This window comes from Haliotis asinina, chromosome 10, assembly GCF_037392515.1.
Source record: "Haliotis asinina isolate JCU_RB_2024 chromosome 10, JCU_Hal_asi_v2, whole genome shotgun sequence".
Taxonomy (NCBI): Eukaryota; Metazoa; Mollusca; class Gastropoda; order Lepetellida; family Haliotidae; genus Haliotis; species Haliotis asinina.
Genome location: NC_090289.1, coordinates 37,548,924 through 37,571,638, shown reverse-complemented (window position 1 = coordinate 37,571,638; position 22,715 = coordinate 37,548,924). Strand labels below are relative to the sequence as shown.

General features: G+C 40.2%; 1 protein-coding gene across 1 annotated transcript in view; it reads right to left on the bottom strand.

The window, feature by feature from the left end:
- The window catches only part of LOC137298485 (titin-like), a 446,086-nt gene that overhangs the window by 121,184 nt on the left and 302,187 nt on the right, over positions 1 to 22,715 (bottom strand). The window contains exons 194-223 of the mRNA XM_067830773.1: positions 22,244 to 22,546; positions 21,651 to 21,956; positions 20,783 to 21,085; positions 20,159 to 20,461; positions 19,520 to 19,822; positions 18,857 to 19,156; positions 18,196 to 18,501; positions 17,602 to 17,907; positions 16,942 to 17,244; positions 16,513 to 16,818; positions 15,015 to 15,320; positions 14,205 to 14,504; positions 13,488 to 13,793; positions 12,959 to 13,261; positions 12,110 to 12,412; positions 11,461 to 11,766; positions 10,913 to 11,215; positions 10,235 to 10,534; positions 9,394 to 9,696; positions 8,884 to 9,189; positions 8,174 to 8,479; positions 7,659 to 7,964; positions 7,128 to 7,433; positions 6,395 to 6,700; positions 5,901 to 6,209; positions 5,167 to 5,469; positions 4,428 to 4,730; positions 3,969 to 4,132; positions 3,277 to 3,418; positions 2,764 to 3,069 (exon numbers count right to left, since the gene is read on the bottom strand). Coding sequence (XP_067686874.1) covers positions 2,764 to 3,069; positions 3,277 to 3,418; positions 3,969 to 4,132; positions 4,428 to 4,730; positions 5,167 to 5,469; positions 5,901 to 6,209; positions 6,395 to 6,700; positions 7,128 to 7,433; positions 7,659 to 7,964; positions 8,174 to 8,479; positions 8,884 to 9,189; positions 9,394 to 9,696; positions 10,235 to 10,534; positions 10,913 to 11,215; positions 11,461 to 11,766; positions 12,110 to 12,412; positions 12,959 to 13,261; positions 13,488 to 13,793; positions 14,205 to 14,504; positions 15,015 to 15,320; positions 16,513 to 16,818; positions 16,942 to 17,244; positions 17,602 to 17,907; positions 18,196 to 18,501; positions 18,857 to 19,156; positions 19,520 to 19,822; positions 20,159 to 20,461; positions 20,783 to 21,085; positions 21,651 to 21,956; positions 22,244 to 22,546 — 8,826 coding nt within the window. The remainder of the gene's footprint in view (positions 1 to 2,763; positions 3,070 to 3,276; positions 3,419 to 3,968; positions 4,133 to 4,427; positions 4,731 to 5,166; positions 5,470 to 5,900; positions 6,210 to 6,394; positions 6,701 to 7,127; positions 7,434 to 7,658; positions 7,965 to 8,173; positions 8,480 to 8,883; positions 9,190 to 9,393; positions 9,697 to 10,234; positions 10,535 to 10,912; positions 11,216 to 11,460; positions 11,767 to 12,109; positions 12,413 to 12,958; positions 13,262 to 13,487; positions 13,794 to 14,204; positions 14,505 to 15,014; positions 15,321 to 16,512; positions 16,819 to 16,941; positions 17,245 to 17,601; positions 17,908 to 18,195; positions 18,502 to 18,856; positions 19,157 to 19,519; positions 19,823 to 20,158; positions 20,462 to 20,782; positions 21,086 to 21,650; positions 21,957 to 22,243; positions 22,547 to 22,715) is intronic.

The window sequence follows — 22,715 nt, the reverse complement described above, 5'->3', positions numbered from 1 at the left end:
GATCAGTGAAATAAAGATAGCTAACAATGTTAACAATGTTAACAAGTACATACATAAATGTACAGATATTAGTCATAGAATGTACATATATTAGTCATTAAAATTAAACCAGGAAGCTTTCAGCAATAAATAATAAATTAGTGGTTAATATGTTAAGAGAAGAGAGAACATGTCAATTTAAATCAAATGTCAGAACTTCACACCATAAGTTGTTAGGAGAATATGTGTGGATGGATAACAATCAAATTGTTAAAATCGCCCCGCAATAGAACTCAAGTCTATGGAATCCCACACAGAGCTTAGGGGGTTGTCAGCATATACACGATAGATATATTCGTATCTTGTTAGATTCTGAATCAAGTAGACGTTAATACATGGTTGAAGGTTTGCCTGGCGGAGCCAACTATTCCCAGCATATTCTGGAGAAACAGAGAAACAGCAGCGGTGAGAATGTGAGCTGTCACAGAGAGTTAACCAAGACAGCTGTTGATTCTATAGCTTCCAAACTCATCCTTGGTAATGCAGAGTATTTTATCTCAATTTGTTTACCATAAATACCCTGGACCTATTTGACATCATAGCTTTACTGTTTCTTCACCTGTAAATGTTTCAAAAATAAAATATAATCTGAACAATTAAATTTCAGTTTTCCTTGACCAATTCTTGAATAATTTTGAGATGGATATCATATTATGTATTATTCCAAATAATAATCTAGATATATAAAGTCTAAAATTTTGTTATCTGGTTATCTTTTCCAGCATACCATTACTTGTGGAGCATCACAGGAATATAAAATGTATCAGCTTTATCATTTATCATGCTATAATTTGTTCTCAAACATTGGACCTTTGACGTCATATCTAACAGAATGAACCAGTGTAATGAAGAGGAAGTAATGATCCATTTTCAGTGTTAGGATGAACCAATTTTAATGCTTGTGCAGATCAACAGCAGTGATGGTTAACAAAATACTGATTAAACAGATTTAGTATATTCAGTCTGTTTATGGCAGAACATGGAAATGCAATTTATACTGTAATCCATTTCTCAAACTGATAGAATTTAATATAGAAATCTACTATTGTCAAGAGTTTCACAGCTTCATAGACAGTATAAACTGTGCAGCTGTTACATCATAGACAGACTGATAAGTTGAAAGATATATGACATAATGAAGAAGAATTGAAAGATTTCCACATGCAACATGCGCCACATACACAAGGCATAGAGGTAAAAGTGAGATAGGCAAGCATATCAACCATATATATATATATATATATGTGTGTGTATAGGTAATGACGCTTTGGATTGAACAGGATGTGGGAGTCAGGAAATCTCCCCTTCATCTAGCTACTAGTTTAAGCATTTGTGTCAATTAATAACAAAACCTGGTTTTAATATTTCATGTAGGGATTGTATTTACATCAAAACTAGGAACATATGCAGATTTTTTTTTCGGTATGCTCTATAAATTTTCAAAACTCATTTGAAGGGGAGATAACTCCATTTTCACATTACCTGGTGGGCAATATTTCATGAGGGAATAGTACTTCACACTAGCTTTTATGCATTACCCGAAAACAGTGAATATATTTTCAGTTATATTCACAGGTCCACCTGTGATTTTGTCTATCAGTTTTACTAAACTCACTTGAAAGGGGGTAACTCTAATTACACAAATGCATCATACATCCACTGCATCAATCATGCATCTATTTTTGGAACAAGGCTTCAAACAGAGATAAAACAGGGTCTATATTTTATGTACCTAATCGTATAAGTATTTGTATTTTGTGTATTTAAAACTGAGACGAAGGTGAATTTCAGGTTGTTCGTTGAATGGACTCTAGACTTAAGGTCTGGCTTGAAACTAACCTTTGACATCCAACACAGAAAATATACTATAAATGTATGTATGAATTTATATAAAATATTATATTAAAATGTTGAATTAAACACAATAGATCTTCACTGACAAAATTAAGATAAACCATCTCTTAACTCTGAAAACCTGCAGTGACACATAATTTCTATTTGTGATTTGTAAAGAACAATCTGACCTTTATCAGAAAGCATCATTCCATTATTCTTTGTAATGTATTATTATGCAGGAATGTAGATAACACAACTCTGTTCAGAATGTACTGTGGGATGAATGCAAATGGGTCTAGTAATCTGCTAAGGAATATACTGTCCACGCCATGTCACACAGAAAGGGGGGGCGTGTCTATCCATATGGGCACATGGTGCCACGCCCCCTCACCATGCCTCAAGAGAGAAGCCAGGTTGAAGTCATCCCAGAAACAGATTCAAATCCCCACATTGCATACCCCAAACCAGTGAACAATCCCACCGGATATATTCATTGACAGCTTATGGTGGAATTTTTATTTTAAAAAGATGAACTCAAAGAATCATTCAAGCAAAATGGATGCATTTCTTTATGACAGAGTTTTAATAATCCAAACAGTACCAACATAAGCTTCAATGAATACTCACTTGTGGTAAGAACAGAAGCTTCTTTAAAGTATTTATAAGATGAAATCATACAATATTTAGACAACAATTTTCTGTAAGTATTTCATGATTTTATAATGGATGAGTGAAATAAATTTTGGATTATGTTGCAGTCAACTATCATTTAGTAATATGCATTTGGAAATAAAGGAAAACTTTCAATATGAAAGAAATATCGTCATCTAATACCGTATGATTTCAAACAGAATGATTGAAATAAGGAAAACAATATGTTGTACTCACCAAATACTCTCTTTGGTATAATGGGAATTTCTGACTGCAGAGCATCGCTGCGGCCATATTTGTTCTCAGCGTACACTCGGAAGTAGTAGTCCATATTTTCAGTCAGTCCAGTGGCCGAGAAGGAAAGATTGTCAGCATCATTGCGGCCAACATACATCCAGGATTTCTTCCCATTTTCTCGCCTCTCAATGATGTAGCCAGTAATCTTTGAGCCACCATCATGACTTGGAGGTTCCCACTGGAAGGTTGCAGAGTCTCGGGTCAACTGCATTGATTTGATTGGTCCAGTTGGGGGCCCTGGAGGACCTAAAAGTGGAAAGAAATACAAAAATGGAACTGGAGCCATTAAACTGAGTGAGTTAAAATTTATAGTAACATGGAGCCATTAAAAGTTGAACTGATTTAAGATATGAAGGAAAATGTTATTTTCCAAAGCATTGATTTTAGTTTAAGATTATTCAGACAGCACACAAAACACAATAACGATTTGAAGAATATATTTCCATTCCTTACCGTATGGACTCTTTGGAATGATGGGAGATTCAGTATCAAGAGGCTGACCCACTCCAATGACATTCTCAGCCATGACACGGAAGAAGTAGCCAACGTTGTCGAGGAGGTTTTCAACTTTCATTGTTGTTGTATCAGGATCAATCTAGAAATAACAAGAGAACTCTCTGTGTAAGTCATTAAGTAAGTGCGAGGATATACAGATTGTATTATTCATAAGTATCTTTCATATATTACAGTTCAGGATAAGATGTTACATTAAATATTCCAGCTTCATGGAGGTGGTCTGTAAATGACTGAGTCTAGACCAGACAATCTAGAGATCAACATCATGAGCATCAAATAGCACAATTCAGATATGATGACACATGTTGGCCAAGTCTGCAAGTCTGACCACCTGAACTAGATCACCTCTTACAACAAGCGAGGGCTACTCTAGACCAATTTTAACCCGCATCTTTCTAGGTCCCCATAAACCTAACGGGGATGAAAAGACACTAGACTATGTGGCCTCTTGTGACAAAACATTAGTTGTTTGTGACCTTCCTATCCTGGAATTCCTCAGGGAGTATTAAGTAGAAGAGTGACCAGTAGGGGACAATCAAAGGCATATATTGTATCATCATTAAATAAGTAGGGTATATCTTGGACTCATCAAAGTTTAGTCAAGTTCTGACCAACAAGTGATAACTGACCTTGCCAACTCGTAGCCATGTTGGACGTCTAATGTCAGATTTCTCTATGATGTAGCCAGTCAGTCTGGACCCTCCATCAGTCTCAGGGGGCAGCCAGGACAGATTCACAGAGTCGTCAGTGATGTGGCTGCATTGGAGTGGACCAACTGGACGGGATGGTTTGCCTGAGGAACAAGATCAAGAAACACTGGTAACCATTGATTTTCTGACCTTGAAACTTGTCAAATTGTGTGGATTAAATCGAGTGACAACAAAACCCCCAAGAACTGTGGATTCAAGCAAATTTAAATACACTTACCAACAGGCTACCTTTTTTCTTAACTCATGTCAAAGATGTATATTATACTGCCTTGAATGTAGACAAATGCATTTATCTGGTATTAATAATCTGAATAGTACTTGCCTATTAAGCAAATTGTCAAAAAGATTCAAAGACCTGAAATGGTAAAAGCAACTCACCCTTCTGCTTGGATGGCATAATGGCCTGTTTGAGCTCAGCTGGTGGACCATAACCTCTGATGTTCTTGGCGCTAACTTGGAAGAAGTATTCGTATCCCTCAATAAGTCCACGGACATCGTACATGAGGTCAAATCCTCCAACCTCTCCAGCTGTCACCCAGGTGGCAGCCTTGCCATCTCTCTTTTCGATCTTGTATCCGGTGATGACAGCGCCACCATCGTACTGTGGTCGGCGCCATGTCAGCGATACCATGCTACGGTCCACTGCAGTCTCGTGGAGGTCCTCTGGAGCTCCGGGCAGATCTGTATGTAGAGAATATGCAGATCAGTGAATATGTAAAAAGCAAGAGATCTCAGCAGCTTTTGGAATTTATTGGTTCTGGGGTGAGAAAACAAGTGGCCGATAGTATGAGCATCAGACTACCTTGCAATAGACATTTTCAGTGAAAATACTCCAAGGAGTCTACCCTCCATCCCCTCACATTTTCCATAGCCATTGCAGCCTTGTAATCTGCATCATTAAATTAAATGAATGGATCACTGGAAATCACCTGATGGCTCCTGGTGTTCACAAAAGGGGTAAGACTGCCAATAACACAGTTGCAGTGTTTAAGTGTCATTCAGGAAAAAAATACAAAATTTCAATTGAGTCAGACTAGAAATTTCAAATAGACCATTAGACTACAAGAACTCTACCAGCAGGTCTTAAAGATCCACTTTTGATAATACACTGACTCACCGACAGGTCTCTCTGGCATGATGGGTCTTGGCAACATGGCCGGTTCGCTGAGACCCTCTGCATTCTCTGCCATTACTCTGAACATGTACATACGACCCTCCAGCAGGTTCAAGGCCTCGAAGTTGGTCACATCAGGAGCAGTGTTGCCAATTCTCTGCCACTGCATCCTGTCTGCATCACGACGCTCAACAACATAACCAGTAAGTGGAAGGTTACCAGTAAAGTCTGGTGGCAGCCATTCAAGCTCAACTTTTTCGTCCATGACATCAGAAGCCCGCAGACGACTGGGTGGTGATGGAACATCTAGCAGGACAAAAGACAACATTATGTTGGAATAAGTTGTCAAAAATTGCATTGCAAGGTACAGAACAAAGAAAATTTAGACAATTTCTTGATTTCCAAAGTTTTCTGTATACATGTAACAGTAACTGAGAAACAATGCCATTGCTGTTTAAGAACTTTTTCTTGCATATACTTTCATACAATTAATTTTACATGCACTTTTGACTTTTAAGTCCTAAGCCTGGTTTCACAAAGCAGTCGATCGTAGCACCAATATGATAGTAACTCCAATACTTTAACACAGACTTACAACTGTCATAGTGCAAAGATCACTTTGTGATACTGGCCCCTGATCAATACAGGAGCACCCTAATTTCATGTCCATTTTCCATGTGATTAAATTAGAGCATAAAATGTTATTAGAACAGTATTTCTTCAAAAGAAGCTCTTACCAAACTGGCTCTTTGCAACAACAGCTGTCTTCATTTCCAGTGGTGCACCAACTCCTATCTTGTTCTCTGCCGACACGCGGAAGACGTACGAGTGATCTTCTACGAGACTTGACAGAGTGTAGTTGGTGGTGGGGCCGGCTACTCTCGCAGCCCTCATCCAGCCAGCATTGCGGGTCGTGTCATTCTTCTCAATGGTGTAGCCAGTCACTGGGGTGCCTCCATCATCAAGTGGTGGTTGCCATGACAATGTGGCTGTGTCACGTCTCATGTTGGTCAGCTGAAGAGGTCCCCTAGGTGCTCCTGGAGCCTCTGGTAAAGGTAAGGAAAGACAAAATGAACTTAATCATTAAAATTCCATGAAATGTTCTGAATCAAACAAGAGATTTCACAGTCTTGAAGATTTTGGATAATGTTAAAGAAACTTAAGGCACATAAATTTTGCAAACTTGATCATCTGTGAAACACGTAATGCCACTTAAATAGCCCTGACTTACCAAGTGGTCTAGTTGGCTTAATAGTTGTGTCCAGGATGTTTGGCTTTCCCCGTCCGACTGCATTAACTGCACAGATTCTGAAGTCATACACCTCTCCAGTTTGAAGGTTCCGGATGTTTTGTCTGGTGGCAATTGAGTCCACTTCAGCCATGGTCTTCCAGTCTTTGTCACTGGTGCCACGGGCTTCAATGACGTATTTAGTGATCGGGGAGCCACCATCGTCTATCGGAGGTAGCCAGTCCAGCATGACAGAGTCGGCAGTGATCTTGCTGGCTCGGACTCTGCCCGAGGGTGGGCCAGGTGGCTCTGTGAGAAATATAAAATATGATGGTGTTTGGCTTTAACTCTTAAAAGCTGCAGTCCCCGATGACCCCAAATCATAATAAGTTGTGGGTCCTGATCAGAATGAGTGATTTTCAGTCAGCTTTAGGTCTAAGGACCTGCATTAATTCCAAACCCTTCTTGGAGATGTTTAAAGGTCATGACTTACATATGTGACAAGAAGTAGCCAGATCTTTATCTTAAGATATAGAAAAAAAAATTCCCTTTATGAAATAGTCTTTTTTTTATAGATATCAACACGGTGACAGCAGTTATTTATAGTATTATTCCTCAATGAGACTAAAACCATAAATACCAGTTTTATAATTTACTCAAATTCATTGGTAAACGTTTCAAAACAATTGCACGCACAGATAATTTCACATTAACGTCTGCTTCTGAAAGTACTGACCTGCTTGACGTCTGCATGATGTTGGTGAAGTTGATTCCAATGGCAGACTGAGGCCTTCATCATTTTCAGCAAATACCCTGAAGATGTAGTCATTACCCTCAATAAGACGTTCCACAGTGTAAGTGTGAGTGGTGGGTCGAACACTGTCCACACGCAACCAGGATTGTCTCTTGGCTTCACGACGCTCAATGACATAATTCTTGATTGGAAGTCCGCCATCATTCTCTGATGGCTTCCACTTGAGGGTGGCTGAGTTTTTGTCTACACTGGTGATCTCAAGTGGTCCAACTGGTGGTGATGGCACATCTGGACAAATGGAAGTTGAAAATGACTTGTTCCATGACCATTTGAATGAAAATACTTGAACTAACATGGATACATAGTTTTTCTTTTTTAAGGTGCAACAAATCTATAACCAGGAATTGTTTTTCCACATCTCTATTGAAGTAAAATTTTAATGAGGCTCTTTCTTAACTGAGGATCAATTGTCAGAGTTTGCTTAATATTCATAAAAAGAAATGAAATACTCACTGTATGGACTCTTTGGTGTGATTGGCTCTGATGACAGCAGAGGATCTGAGATGCCCACAAGATTCTCAGCCATGACACGGAAGTGATAGCTGTTACCTGGGGTCAGGTATTCGATGTCAGCAGTGGTCTGACTTGCCTTGATCCTATCTCCATGACTCCAGTTGGTCTTCAATGCATCACGCTTCTCGATGAGGTAGTGAGTGATGGGAGAACCACCATCTTCCTCAGGAGGCAGCCAGGAGAGGGTGACACCATCTTTCCTGAGGTTGATGACCTTCAGGGGTCCTTCAGGTGGTGATGGTGGCTCTGGAAAAAAGTGAGTGAGTGACAATCGCTTTACTCTGCTTTTAGCAATATTCCGCTGACTCACATAAAAGCTCACGTTTTTATAGGTATGTGTTTGATAACAGTCAAAATATTAAACAAATCATGAGTACTGGCAAAAAACCAATTCAAGCAGTCACTGGGGTTATGATAGTGAAGCTTTCTTTCAGATGATAAATTCATCTACTCACTGACTACAGTTTTGACTGACACTGGTCTGTCTGTAACACTCATTTCACTGAGGCCAATACTGTTTTCTGCCACCACTGCAAAAAGATATTTCTTCTTGTAGTCAAGGTCCTTTGCCTTGAATGATGTCTTGTAGGCATCCACTGTAGCAAGGTCAACCCACTGTGAGCCAGGCTTGTCCTCCGCTATCTTCAGGTGGTACTGCTTGATGCGGGAACCACCATCTTTGAGAGGAGCCTTCCAGTCAATAGTGACTGACGAGTCCGAGACGCGACCAGGGTAGATGTATGCTGGAGCTTCTGGTACATCTGACAAACAGGATTAGAACACAATCAGGATCTCTGTAAATCCATAATATCAATAAATATGTTGGGAGGTCAAGGAGTGTATTGTCTTTTTCAAAGCAAAGGGGACATATGAGCATGAGCTCACAAATAAATTTAGAACTTTATGATCCAGGTCTTGAGTAAGTGAATACTTTGCAAGGTTTTATTCAATAAATATTAGAGCTACCACTGTTAATGCTCCTGTCATATTTTGACATAGCCTTTCACAGATAATTCCTATATTTTTTGGAATGTACACGATAAAGTTGTGAGTCTATGGCCATCTATACATGAAAACTATCCACATTAGTAAAGAAGGAAAACAGACAAAATGAAGCATTAACAATGGGCCAGCATTTATTCCTTGTTTTATGTATTCTACATACCTTTCTTCTTGCTGGGAGTGACAGAGTCAACACCTTCTAGAGGTAGACTCTCTCCTTCAGCATTGACTGCTCGGACACGGAAGAAGTACTCGTTATTGACCACCAGGTTCTTGGCTGTGAAGGTCAAGGTTTTGGCATCTACTGCACCTGCACGTCCCCACATACTACGTCTTGATTCACGGATTTCGATAGCGTAATGGAGGATTGGTGATCCGCCATCATCTTCTGATGGTTTCCATTCAAGGTCAGCAGTTGTGTCAGTGATGTTGGAGATGACCAGAGGTCCAACCGGTGGAGATGGAACGTCTGGAGACATTATTGTTAACATCAGTGCTTCAACTCTAATACTGGTAAATGGTATATAGGATCAATTTAGCAAAATAATTTGTCCAAATTCTGATCGCTAATTATTCCCAACATAATTTTCCAAATAAAACATATAGGTATATTTTATGCTTGTTTCAATTCAAGGAAATTATTTCATGCATGGAATCCATTATAAAAACCTACCAAATGGACTCTTGACTAAGATGGGTCTGCTCTCAAGAGGTATGCCAGCTCCCATCTTGTTGACAGCCATGACGCGGAAGTAGAACTCAGTTCCTTCTGTCAGATTCTTCACCTTGGTCTTGCATGTGGGGCTAGATGTCTTCTCAGCATGTGACCAGTGAGCTCTCATCACATCACGCTTCTCCAGTAGGTAGTGTGTGATCTCACTGCCACCATCATCCTCTGGTGGGTTCCAGGTCAAGGTCACTGCCTCTCTTTCAATATCCATAGCTTCAATTGGACCGACTGGCTTGCCTGGTGCACCTGGAGAATAATTACACATATGTGATGATTGATCTTCAAACAAGAACATGATCGGAATATATCTACAAATATCTGTGGTCATGATCAAAGGAATACCTATTCCAAAATTCTCCTTCTTAAAGAAGGTTAAGACACAGTCTTGAATAAATGCAGATCTGTCCTAGTGAATCTGTCCTGGAGATTTGGAACAAAAATGCAAATTCAGCTCTGACATACATAACTTATGTTTCCAAGTAAATGAACTACCATTTGCCAAGTAGTGTTTCACAACAACTGTCTCAATGACAGACAAAACTTACTAAGTAAACACATAGTACTTGCTTTACAAAAATATCTACTTGTTATTATACACCTCAAGAATGATTCCTCAGTCAGTGATCTAGTGTTTGTCAGGACATGTTTCCAAACAGATCTAATGCCATTTCATCACTTTAGACTCCAAGTAGCTGTAGCCATAAAACCCCTCAGTCCAATATTTGTGTTCATGGAATTGTAATGAGCTATTCAAGGTAAGTGTTACAGTTTGTCGGAGACTAACCTGGGGGCCTGTGAGGCACTACAGGTTCTGACTCCAGGGGTTTGCTGTTGCCAATACGGTTGATGGCGAACACACGGAAGTAGTGCTTCTTGTTTGGTACCAGCTCCTTAGCTTTCACTGAAGTGATGCCACAGTCTGTTGTAGCCACCTCACTCCATGTGTCAAGGTCCTGAGTTACTTCCACCTTGTAGCCAATGATGGGGATGCCGCCGGGGTCTTTAGGTGGATGCCAATCCAGTGTCACAAAGTCTTCTCCGATGTCACGGAATTTGATTGGTCCAATTGGAACACCAGGGGGCTCTGAATTGAAAATGACATTACAGTAATTACTGTAATATTCTAAGCCTATTTACATGCAGTATGGCACTGGAGAGTGAGTTACAAAGCAACATCGCACTGGATTACTTCAGCAACATGGCAAGGTGTCAAACTTGTTTTATGTTGTTCAACAATATCTTCATCACGTCAAATTACAAATATATTGGCAGTGACTCAGTAATTGATAATATACATGAGGGTAGGACACAATATTACACATTAACACCATGTGATCTTTTGCCTCGTCTCTTACAACCAGTTCTATATCTACTTTTAACAGAAATCAAGAACACAGTATTTCATGAAATCAATTCTGAAATTTACACTTTAAATATTATTATGATTGAGTCAATTACTCACTTGGCTCTCGCATTGGTATGACTGGTTCAGCCATCTCACAAGGAGCTCCAATACCCTCCTCATTCTCGGCAAAGACACGGAAGAAGTATGGTGTGCCCTCGGTCAGCCTGGTGACCTCAAGGGTCAGGACTGAGCCACGAGTTACATCCTGCTTCATCCACGATCCATACTTCTTGTCCCGACGTTCCACAATGTATTGTTTGATTGGCAGTCCTCCATCTGTCTTTGGTGGTTTCCACTTGAGAGTGACGGAGTTTGCTGTGCTGTCAGCGGCTGTGATTGATTCTGGTGGGCCAGGTGGCGCTGTCATGGGAATACATGCAGATGGCATAGTTGGATTCTCTAAACATTCTTTGCTGTTCAATACAACACTCAGCAATATTCCACTAATACGACCATTCTGGTGATTTGTGATTTGGATACATTATTCATTATGACCAATATACCATATTAATTAAAACTTTTAAACATAAATTACCATTATTTCTATAGTATTGCCTCAAAATGTTCCTGTCATATGGTCTTGTCAAAAAAACAATAATACTCACAGTAGGGGCTTTTGGCTGTGATTGGCTCTGCAGATTCCAGAGGTTCAGACTGTCCAAAGATGTTCTCTGCCATGACACGGACCATGTAATCCTGATTCTCAATGAGGAATGTCAGCTCACAGGTGAGGACCTTGGCTGGCACCTTCTCCACTGGAAGGTATGTGGACTTCCATGCCTCGCGCTTCTCCACAACATAGCCAGTGATGGGGGAACCACCATCTCTCTCACTTGGCTTCCAGGTCACACGGAAACCTCTACGATTGATGTCGGATGCCACCATTGGACCAACAGGTGGTGAAGGTGCAACTGTGAAGTTGGAAGTTTTTTACATTGTGAAAGTAAAAGTAACACAATATTCAGAATGAAGGTGTACCATGTTATGGAATATCATAAATGGGCTTCATGTGCTGTCCCTGTGTCATTTGAACAAGGGTTCGTTTCCTTATAAACATTACAATTTGCTTCAAAGTACTGAGAGTCCTGTCCTTCTTTAACCCTTTTCGTTCATAGATTTATTTTATATCTGCACCTTGTGCATTTCAATATGACTCTAAACCTTTGTTCTCACAATCAAATATATCATGCCACCTTTTGCTTTGGATTTTTATGCAAGTGGAGCAAACTGTATATATGAATGTTAACATCATACCAATTGGTTTGTCAAATCTAACAGGCTTCTTGGATACACAGCGTTCACTGACACCAACATCATTCTCAGCGACAACAGCAAAGAACCAGTCCACCTCTGTCTCCAGTCCTGACACTCCGCAGTGTGAGCGGTAATGTTCCACCGTTTCCACTCTTTCCCACTCCTTGCTCTCCACTGTGCACTTCTCAATGTGGTAGCGACGGACCTTGGTGCCGCCATCATCTGATGGTGGGTTCCACTCTAGAGTTAGACCAGCCTTGGTCATGTTTCTCAGTTGGAGGTTCTCTGGGGGTCCTGGAACTCCTGTAGAAGGAAGCGAAGCAAAATTACACAAAATTACTCCTTAATTCATTTCCAAAACATGTACACCAATTTCAGTAAAAGATCCATGCAAGTTCTATAAGAATCAGATCCACATATTGAACTCATATTGTACAGTATGTAATCTTCCATCAGAGTACCAATAAAAGATGCTTCACCCACAGAGTTTTAATTAACAAGGACTTTGCTTAATAATGAAAGGACATGTATGTTCATTGCCTTCATTAGGAAGAAGCAGCAACTCATGTAGCCTCATTGGATTGCAGATGTCAACCACTAAACATATTGTACTTTCAGAAGAAAATACTGAAGATTGACATTTGGTTCTGACTTTTGGTTCTGTTTTCTGAATCATTGCAGAATGTAACAGTAAAGGACAACAAAAATCATATTGGACACGTAAACATATTTGTGAATCGATCCCTTTAAAGGAATCCCAACAGAACTCATGCTGACATCTTAACATCTGAAGACTCCGTGTTTTCTTAAAGAGGAATCAAGTAGTGTCTATAATTGAGAATAACTTACTGAGATGTTTCTGTGGTCTAATTGGCTCAGAGATGATAGCAGGTGGACTCTGTCCTTCTTCATTGACTGCCACCACAGCCACAAGATACTCATTGCCTGGAACCAGGTCAGTCAGCTTGATTGAGGTCATCGTGGCCTCCACTTCACAGAAGGTATTCCAGAGAGAACGTCGTGACTCACGGAATTGGATGACATAGCCAGTGAGAGGCAGACCACCATCACTATCAGGTGCCTTCCATTCAATGTCTGCAGTCTTCTCATTGACATTGGCTGCCTTCAGGAACTTGGGTGCCGATGGAACGTCTGAAAACAGACAGTGTCCTTGTGAAACAATGTTTGTGTAGGTCTGCTTAGCATTATCAGCATAACACCACCATGGGACAAAAGAATTTACAATTTGTATCCATGAATGATTTTAATCTGGATGTAATTATGGCTTTTTTGGCCCTGTTTGTATAAATATGAACTCAATGTACTCATTGCTTTACCAGCATGACAACTACCATTCATATATCAAAATATATCTCACCATAAGGACTCTTGATGAGAACTGGTTTGTCCATCTCAAGTGGCTTACTGACACCAATCTTGTTCTCAGCACTGACACGGAAGTAATACTCCGACCCAGTCTGGAGATTCTGGCAGCAGAAGTTGGTAATGGAAGCATCAATTTTGTCAATACGATTCCACTTGGTACGGCTCATGTCTCGTTTCTCTAGGATGTAGGACTTGAGTGGTGAGCCTCCATCATCCTCTGGGGGCTTCCAGGCAATAACGCAGGAGAATCTGTCGATGTCAGACACCTTGATAGGTCCAACTGGCTTAGATGGAACCTCTGTAAGAAAAACATTTCATATGCATTTATCATGAGTTGAGTTTGTAGCAGATGAACTTAACGCTACCAGTCTTTTCCATTCAGATGGTGCTATTTGGACTGAATAATATACATGGAAAAAAGCTTTAAGTGATATCATGGGTCATTAAAAAATAAAAGACTAAGGTTCACACATCCTGATAAATTCCATGTCAAAGAAAATTAAACTGAGACAGATAAGGTATTATTTACTTCTAAGTCAAGGCTGCACATAAACTACATCTGGACAAATATTCCTTACTTACCTTAGTTACATGACACAACACTCAGGAACATTATCAATGCAAAAACTAAAATTCTGCATTATTTTGGATTTGAAAGTTAAGCAGGTGTGAATTCGCATCTTCCTATCTAGAAGACATACAATCTCACCTGGCGGTCTGCAGGGTACAACTGGCTCAGACTCAAGTGGTTTGCCAAGACCAATCTTGTTTCGAGCACAAATACGGAATTCATATGTCTTGCCCTCCTTGAGGTCCTTGACCTTCAGTTTGGTTGTGGATGAGTTTGTCTTTCCAACTTCAAACCATTCTCCTCGATTCATGCAGGCCTCTATGAGGTACTCAGTGATTGGTTCTCCACCATCATCTCTTGGAGGTAGCCAATCGAGTGCCAGAGATGTTGCCTGGATGTTGTGGAAGCGGACTGGGCCGATTGGTGCAAGAGGAGCAGCTACAGGGACAAAATGGTGGTGTTATAGAAAGAAATTCTTATTGGCCCAATATGACAATAGATACATTGGATTTAATGCCTCCATGAATACTAATAGTGAGTGAGTTTATATTTAACGTCGCATCGGCAATATCTCAGCCATGTTGGAATACTAATACCTTTAACTACTCTTGAATAGGTAATAGTGCCATAGATATTAAAATAAAGAAAACCAAATTATATTCCAGATCAATGTGCTACTATGGCACACAAAACTGACTCAGATAACATATCAACAGAATATCTTATCCCCATCAAAGATAACAATGAAGATACTAAAATTTTAAAATAAATGCTAGTTTATGTTATGTTATGAAAGTAATTTCTTTTCTTCTTTAATATCAAATAAAATCCTTTCAGATAGCTGTATTAATAAAAGCAAGACATGATGTCAGAGTCAGTCTTAGTGGCATGCAGGGTACTTGACTTGATCTGCTACACAGAAACAGGTAACAGTATCTAGATCTTAACCTGGTTTCTCACGGGGCATGACCGGCTCAAGGCTCTCCAGAGGTTCTGAGAGTCCCTCTGGATTTTCAGCAAGCACACGGAAAAAGTACTCATTTCCTTCCAACAACTTCTGAATGCAATATGACTTGATGCTGGGTTTCACCATGTCCACCTTGAGCCATGACGTGTGTTTTTTGTCACGACGCTCAATGTAGTAGGCAGAAAGGGCAAGGCCACCATTAGATTTGGGTGCTTTCCATTGGATAGTAACAGTGTTGGCTGTTATCTCTAATATCTCAAGAGGGCCCTCTGGGGCTGAAGGCTTATCTGTAATTTGATTGGTTAATAAAACATTGGTTAGTCACAGTTAGTGATAACAAACAACAATGAAACAACATTAATGTGAAAGTTAATGAGGAAAATGCTTGAATTACACATGACTGCACAGAATATGTCAAAATTCAAAATTCCAAGTGCACCCCAAAAGTTTTTGTATTTACTTTTTAGATCAGCTTTTACACATGCACATATTAACTTGTTAGAATGTGTCTGTCTTGTCCAGTTATAATAGTGGGAATTCAAGATTGGGGGCAATTCCCATGAAGTCCCAAAGGACAGAATCCAAAATAATCCTCTACAAGACTGATTGAGGTTATCTTCTATTGTAACAAGTTTTCAAGAAAATATTGCAGTGTCATCTTAATGATGGTGTGAAGCGTGAATTAATACTGGACATGGGTGTCTACACCAAGGGAGAAAACTGATGGTTGATCATGAGCATGATCAGGGAAGATCTAGAATTTGACTGATTGACTGGTTTTATACCACTTTTAGCAATATTCCAGCAACATCACAGTGGAGGACACCAGAAATGGGCTTCACACATTGCATCAAAGTAGGGATTTGAGCCAGGGACCTCGGCATATTGTGCCAACTCATTAACCACTAGGCTACCACACCATGCCTCTAGATTTTGAACTTATTATCCTGTAATCAGTATATTCAGTCACAATGTGTTTGAGAAACATCTGGCAAAATGATTATGTACTGATTTGGGGACTAGACAAGTCACAAAGTGGTAAAAAAGTAGTATGGGATTGGATACTCATAAAATCATAAAATGTCAGTAGAACCAAATCAAACAATGAAGAAAACAGGTCATTAGTGTGAGAAATAGACAACAACATTGATTGTTACAATGATTATCTCAAGTGCAGAAGTAACATTTAATATCAAAAGATGTTCTCCCAGTCAGACCAAATGTTTGTTCACATTAAAAAATAACATTGCCTTGAGTCAAAAATGTTTATTCAAACTATTTCTTTCAACTTCAAATGAGTTAAAGCATTTTACCTTCTTATTTTCTTTGTAGACAAAGAATATGTTAACAATAAACAAGTGATCTGACAGAATTATTAAAATTAAATGTTTATAATCATGAGAAATTAGTTCAATGGAACCAAGAACCTGTTAGAAAACCAACATTTAGCCCAAACCCTCATGCTGGCCAAGTACTTACTGAATGGAGACCTTGGTGTAATGCCGAGCTCGGTCTGGATGGCATCAGAGGTTCCAACCTGGTTCTCTGCAAACACGCGGAAATAGTACTCTTGGCCTTCACGCAGGTTTTGGACACAGTATGAGAATGTGTTTGGCTTGACCTTGGCCACCTCTGTCCAAGACGTCTTCCAGCCTTCACGCTTCTGCAGCACATAGTGCAAGATTGGTGAACCACCATCACTCTTAGAAGCCTTCCAGGTCAAAGTCACATTGTCACGTTGAATGTCTGTGGCCTCCAGTGGTGGGGTTGGGGGTGAAGGTCGTTCTGCAATAAAGAAGGACATTCATAAAAAGACATGAAGTGGTAATGAAATAATACCTGTATGTTATATTAGTGTCAATATGAATCTTGTCTGAGATAATTTTAGGTCTATCTTCTTCTTCTTACCCATTGGTTTCTGTGGCTTAGCTGCAGCTTCTGTTTCTGCCATCTTGCCAATGCCGACTTCATTCTCTGCAGCTACTGCAAAGAAGTAGTCTTGTCCTTCCTCAAGATCCAGAACTTCATAGTCTGTGTCAAAGGCCTTGACCTTGGCAACCTCCTTCCACTCTCCTCTTGTCTTCTTTGAGGTGTAGATGTGGTAGCGAGTGATCTTGGAGCCGCCATCATCAGAGGGCGTACCCCAGTCAATAGTGACTGACTTCTTGGTGATCTTGCTGACACGCACAAACAGAGGTGGACCTGGGGGTTCTGTGGAGGTTAATTAAAATTATGTATCACAGTATGATATTCAAGGTAACAAAATTACCATTGTCTCATTTCTCTCATTTCTCCTTTCTTAAAGTATAGTCATAATTGTTTATACCTGTGATTTAATTAAGCACATGAATGAGATTTGCCTTTTTAGTCATAAAACTACATCCCTGAAATGTCAGAGCATAACAAAATAAGTAATAATACTAAGATGACACAATCAACTCAAGAACACATATCATTCCCAAAACCAAATCTTATGACAAGCATGGGTGATAAGAAACTCTGATTTGGAATCATAAATGGAAACTTTCCTTCAGGAAAGCATAAAGCAGATTTCCTGAACCAACTGACCTAGTTCCCTCATTGGCTGGACTGTTTCCTTCAGGTTGAGAGGAGGTCCTTCTCCCTCCGCATTGACTGCAATGATGCGGAACATGTACTCATTGCCCAACACCAGATTGAAGACCTCATACTCAAGCTCTGTTGGCTTTACCGAGTCAATTCTGTTCCACGTGGAACGACGCACATCACGCATCTCAATGATGTACTTGGTGACAGGAGTTCCTCCGTCACTTTGAGGTGGTTTCCATTCCAACACACAACTGTCCTCTGTTACATCAAACACCTTTATTGGTCCAGTGGGTGCAGATGGAACATCTGAAACAGACGAAAACAACCTTCAATACCCTGTCCCAAGTTTGGTGACAATTTGTAACTGGTCAATTTGTATAAAATTAATCGTCTGCATTTTATTCTGACCCGAACATGACACAACATTCTTGGATCGCTGACAAAAAAAGGCAAGACTGCTTGTAGATGTGCTCATGAAGGGAATCAAACTATGACTTTCAGTGTGAGAAGATAATCACTGAGAACATAACACATATGGATCACAGATTGAACCAAACTTCAGGTTTGCAAAAATATATAAAAGCGAGAACTCACCAAATGGACTCTTGGGGATGAATGCCCTTTCTGATTCCAAAGGTTTGCTAAGTCCCACTGAGTTTTCAGCAAAGACACGGAAGAAATATTCACTGCCTTCAGTAAGGTTCTGTACAGTATATACGGTGTTGTCTGGCTTGATTCGATCAACCTTAGCCCAGGTCATCCTCTTGGCATCCCGCTTCTCAATGACATATGCTGTGAGAGGTACGCCACCATCATCCTTAGGTGGTTTCCATCTGATACTGATATTGGTGCGTTGGATGTCCGTTACTTCAAGAGGTCCAACAGGTTTGCCTGGCAGTTCTATTAAAACAACAAGTATTACCATAAACCTTGATATTCTACATTCCACTTTAAAAAATTGCAAAATTATTGTTACCTTCCTGTCATGGTATTTTGCCAAGGTGAACTAAACTGCCAAAAGAAGGTGAAACAGGCTTGAACAGACCTTCAGAAATTTTTGTAGTGGTACATGTTGTAAATCAATGTGAGTTATCTCCCTTAAAAGCTGGAAAACATGTCCTTCATCGACCCAGTACATGTTCACTTACTTCAAGCACCTTCCACATCAAAATGTCAGTCCTTTTTGTTTACTTCATGACTGCATAAGCCCCATTTTTTAATATCACCTTCATTTCTGTTTCTCATTCATGCTTACCTGGAGGTCTCCTTGGTGTGACAGACTCAGACTCTACTGGTTTGCTGACACCAACAGCATTGACAGCCTTGATGCGGAAGTAAAGCTTCTTGCCCTCTTTCAGGTTGTGAGCCTTGTATTCGGTCTTGCGACTGTCTACCTTCTTGAACTCAGACCAGTCGACCTTGTCAGAGCTAACCTCGATGATGTAGTCTGTGAGTGGTGATCCACCATCATCTTCTGGCTCATACCAGGTCAAGGTCAGAGATGTTGCTTCCACATCGTTGTAGCGGATTGGTCCTTTTGGTGGTGTAGGTGCCACTGGAGATAAAACACATGCTGATTATCACCTATCTGTCACCATGTATTTCATGCCTATTAAAAATATGATGCCAATTCCCAGAAATAATATTATGAAGATTGTACACCATGAGAGCTTGTTCAAACAGAGCTGAGGTTAATCACCCAAGACGGAAAAAAGTGTCTTCTTGGTTTTCCCAACTGTGTGGCAAGACTCTTCATAGCTTTAATGTACTCAAGACTGTACTTGCCAGAAACTTGGCACACTGTGACAATTAAGAATAATTCTATAACCACTTTGTGTTCATCATGTAAAGAGCCTTAACCCTTGCATAAAAATTTTAGAGGAAAATGCAGATGTATCTTTATAAACAAGACACTAACCTGCTTCTCTGACAGGCTTGAATTTAGGTGAGTCCAAAGGTGGGCTCATGCCCTCTGCATTTTCAGCGATGACGCGGAAGAAGTACTCGTTGTTTGTGACCAGACCCTGAATACAATAAGAGGTGATGTTTGGCTTGACCTTGTCAACATGGATCCAGGTCATACGTGTAGCATCTCGCCGCTCGATGATGTAGGCAGTGAGTGGGGTACCACCATCAGACTTAGGTGGATTCCACTTGATGCTGACACTTGTGGCTGTGATGTCAGTAGCCTCAATGGGTGCTTCTGGGGCACTAGGTACCTCTGCAATAGGAACAGGCATTTGATAAGCTTTGTACACAGACAAGATCAGCTCCTACGAGGAAACTAGAAGAGTGAACAGAATCATGACAAGACAAGCAAGTGGCACAAATGTTATTTCATCATGTCACATATCCATGTAGTTCTAAATTCAACCAGATGGTTAGTTATCACAATATTTATTTATATAGAGTGAACTGTCAGATATAACATTACTTGTCATACCAATAACTATCATGAAGTAATATCAAAGGAGACACAATGTTAGACCCCTGATCAACAGACTATCATCATGTTTATACTACAAAATACAATACAAAATGATATGGAAATGCATACTGTATGGGCTCTTGGGTATGACTTTGTCTGATTCAAGAGCATCAGATCTGCCCACAAGGTTCTCGGCAGAAACCCGGAACACATAGTCATGACCCTCCTTGAGGTTCTGGACACAGAAACTTGTCATATTTGGCTTGACCACAGTAACAGGGGACCAGCTCATCTTGAAGCCATCCCGGCGCTCTATCGCATAGCCGGTCAGAGGAGAACCACCATCACTCTTTGGAGCTTTCCAGGTCAAGGTCAGACTTGTCTTCTGGATTTCCTTGAATTCAATGGGACCTTCTGGGGGTGATGGTTTGGCTAGAAAGGAAAGGATGTTTTGGTGAGTATATAAATGTAAGCATCAAAATAATTCATCGGAAAGTTTCTAGATATATAAACATATTTGCCTTTTGCATCTGATGCAAAGATGAACATGATTATTAACATTGTTAAACTCTATTGTTATTTTCATGATACACTGCTAAATTATCTCATTAAGTGTACCTATTTCATATTTTTGATGACCCTATTTGCTTGTTTTTTAATTTGAGGAAGGTAAACAAAATCAAACAAAGAACAATTTACATGGGACATTACAATATGACAATGAGAGGAATGTGTTTGATGAACAACACTCACCAATTGGTCTCTTGGGCGAGACTGGACTGTCTGTTTCCAGAGATTGACCAGTGCCGATCTTGTTCTCAGCAGTCACTGAGAAGAAGTAGCCATGTTCTTCCTTCAGGTCCTTGACAGCAAAGGTATTTTCTGTGCCACGGACATTGCCAACTTTGATCCAGTCCTTGCTCTTTTCTTCACGCACTTTGATCACATAACCTGTGACCTTAGAACCTCCATCATCTTTTGGTGGGGTCCATGTGAGTGTGACAGAATCCTTGCCAATGTCCTTGACCTTGATTCCAGCAGGAGCTTCAGGTGGGCCTGGAAGATGAAATGACTTTATTGGTAATATGTCTAAATGAAACCTTCACAATAAACAATCCCCCAAAACGATTGAAATCATACACATGGGCAATGAAGCAATGGAAAGAGGTCTTTTTCACATAACTATCTGATATATATTATCACAAATGTCTTTATTCTGAAAAGAGATGATGGTGGTGGTGTTGGTTAAGTAACATTTACAAAAGAGTGAGTTTAGCAATAGTCCAGCAATGTGGACCAGACAATCTAGTGATCAACAGCATGAGCATCAATCTACGCAAATGGGAGATGATGACATGTGCCATCCAAGTCAGTGAGTCTGACCAACCAATAATGCTGATCTTATGACAAGCATGGGTAACTGAAGACCACTTCCAACCCAGATCTTTACAGGTTATTTAGAATAAAGCTTGATGACTGAATTTGTCATTGCTAAAACTGTGTATCATATGTGAATTTGTTCACACATAAAGTTCCAATTCAGTTTCAGATTTGTTTAGATGTTACCAATTCAGAAAATGATGGCAACTGAAAGTGTGACTGGTCCAAGTTTTTTACTTACTCAGCTCTCTCTGTGGCTTTATTGTATCCTTGCTCTCCAGAGGCTGGCTTGGACCTTCAGCATTGATGGCTGTGACACGGAAGTAGTACTCTGAACCCTCAATGAGGTCTTTGACTGTGTGCTTGTGGACATCAGGTCCAACAGTGGTTGTCTTCATCCAGGTGGGTCTGCGTACATCACGGTACTCAATGAGGTAGCCACTGAGTGGCGTTCCTCCATCACTCTCAGATGGCTGCCAGGTCAGGACCACAGATTCATGGGTAATGTCAGAGAACTTGAGTGGACCAGTGGGCTTGCTTGGTTTGTCTGAGAACAGAGAATCTAATGAAAACATCCAACAGATTTCACAACTTAATTCAAAACTCACAAATCAGACTGTGTTTTCCTTCATCAATATAGACACAGATATAACACTTTTGCAAAAGCTGAACTGAAGACAAATCTAAAAATTGGTAACACAGTCAATGAATCACAGTGACTAGAAAATCACTTCAAAGCTTGCCAGAAGAGTTAAGTTTGACTGAAATTACCACAGTCCATGCTGTTTGGTAATGACTGAATAAGACCAGCCAGACCAGACAAAGAAAACCTACCATAAAGACTTTTTGGTGTGTAGCCCTTGCTTGTCTCCAGAGGTTCACCAGCACCATGCTTGTTCTCGGCAGTGACACGGAACACATATTCAGTGCCTTCCAGGAGGTTGGCAACATGGTAGGAGGTCTTCTTTGATGGCACCTTGTCGATGCGTGACCAAGTTGGGCGCTTGGCTTCCTTCTTCTCAAGGATGTATTGAGTTATTGGTGATCCGCCATCATTCTTTGGTGGAGTCCATTCCAGGGTGAGTGATGTGCGCTCCAGATCTTTGACAGTCAGGCTCTCACACTTGTGTGGCTTGGCTGGAATAGAGATGATGTGTGACATGCATCTGAATGAATTGGGACACGGATTCATATCTTGTATGATATACTATAAATACACCTGTAAATATAATGCTTGTTTATAGTGCAAAAGCGGTTAAACAACAGGATGCATCATTCACAAGGTCTCAAACATTTTTTTTAATGC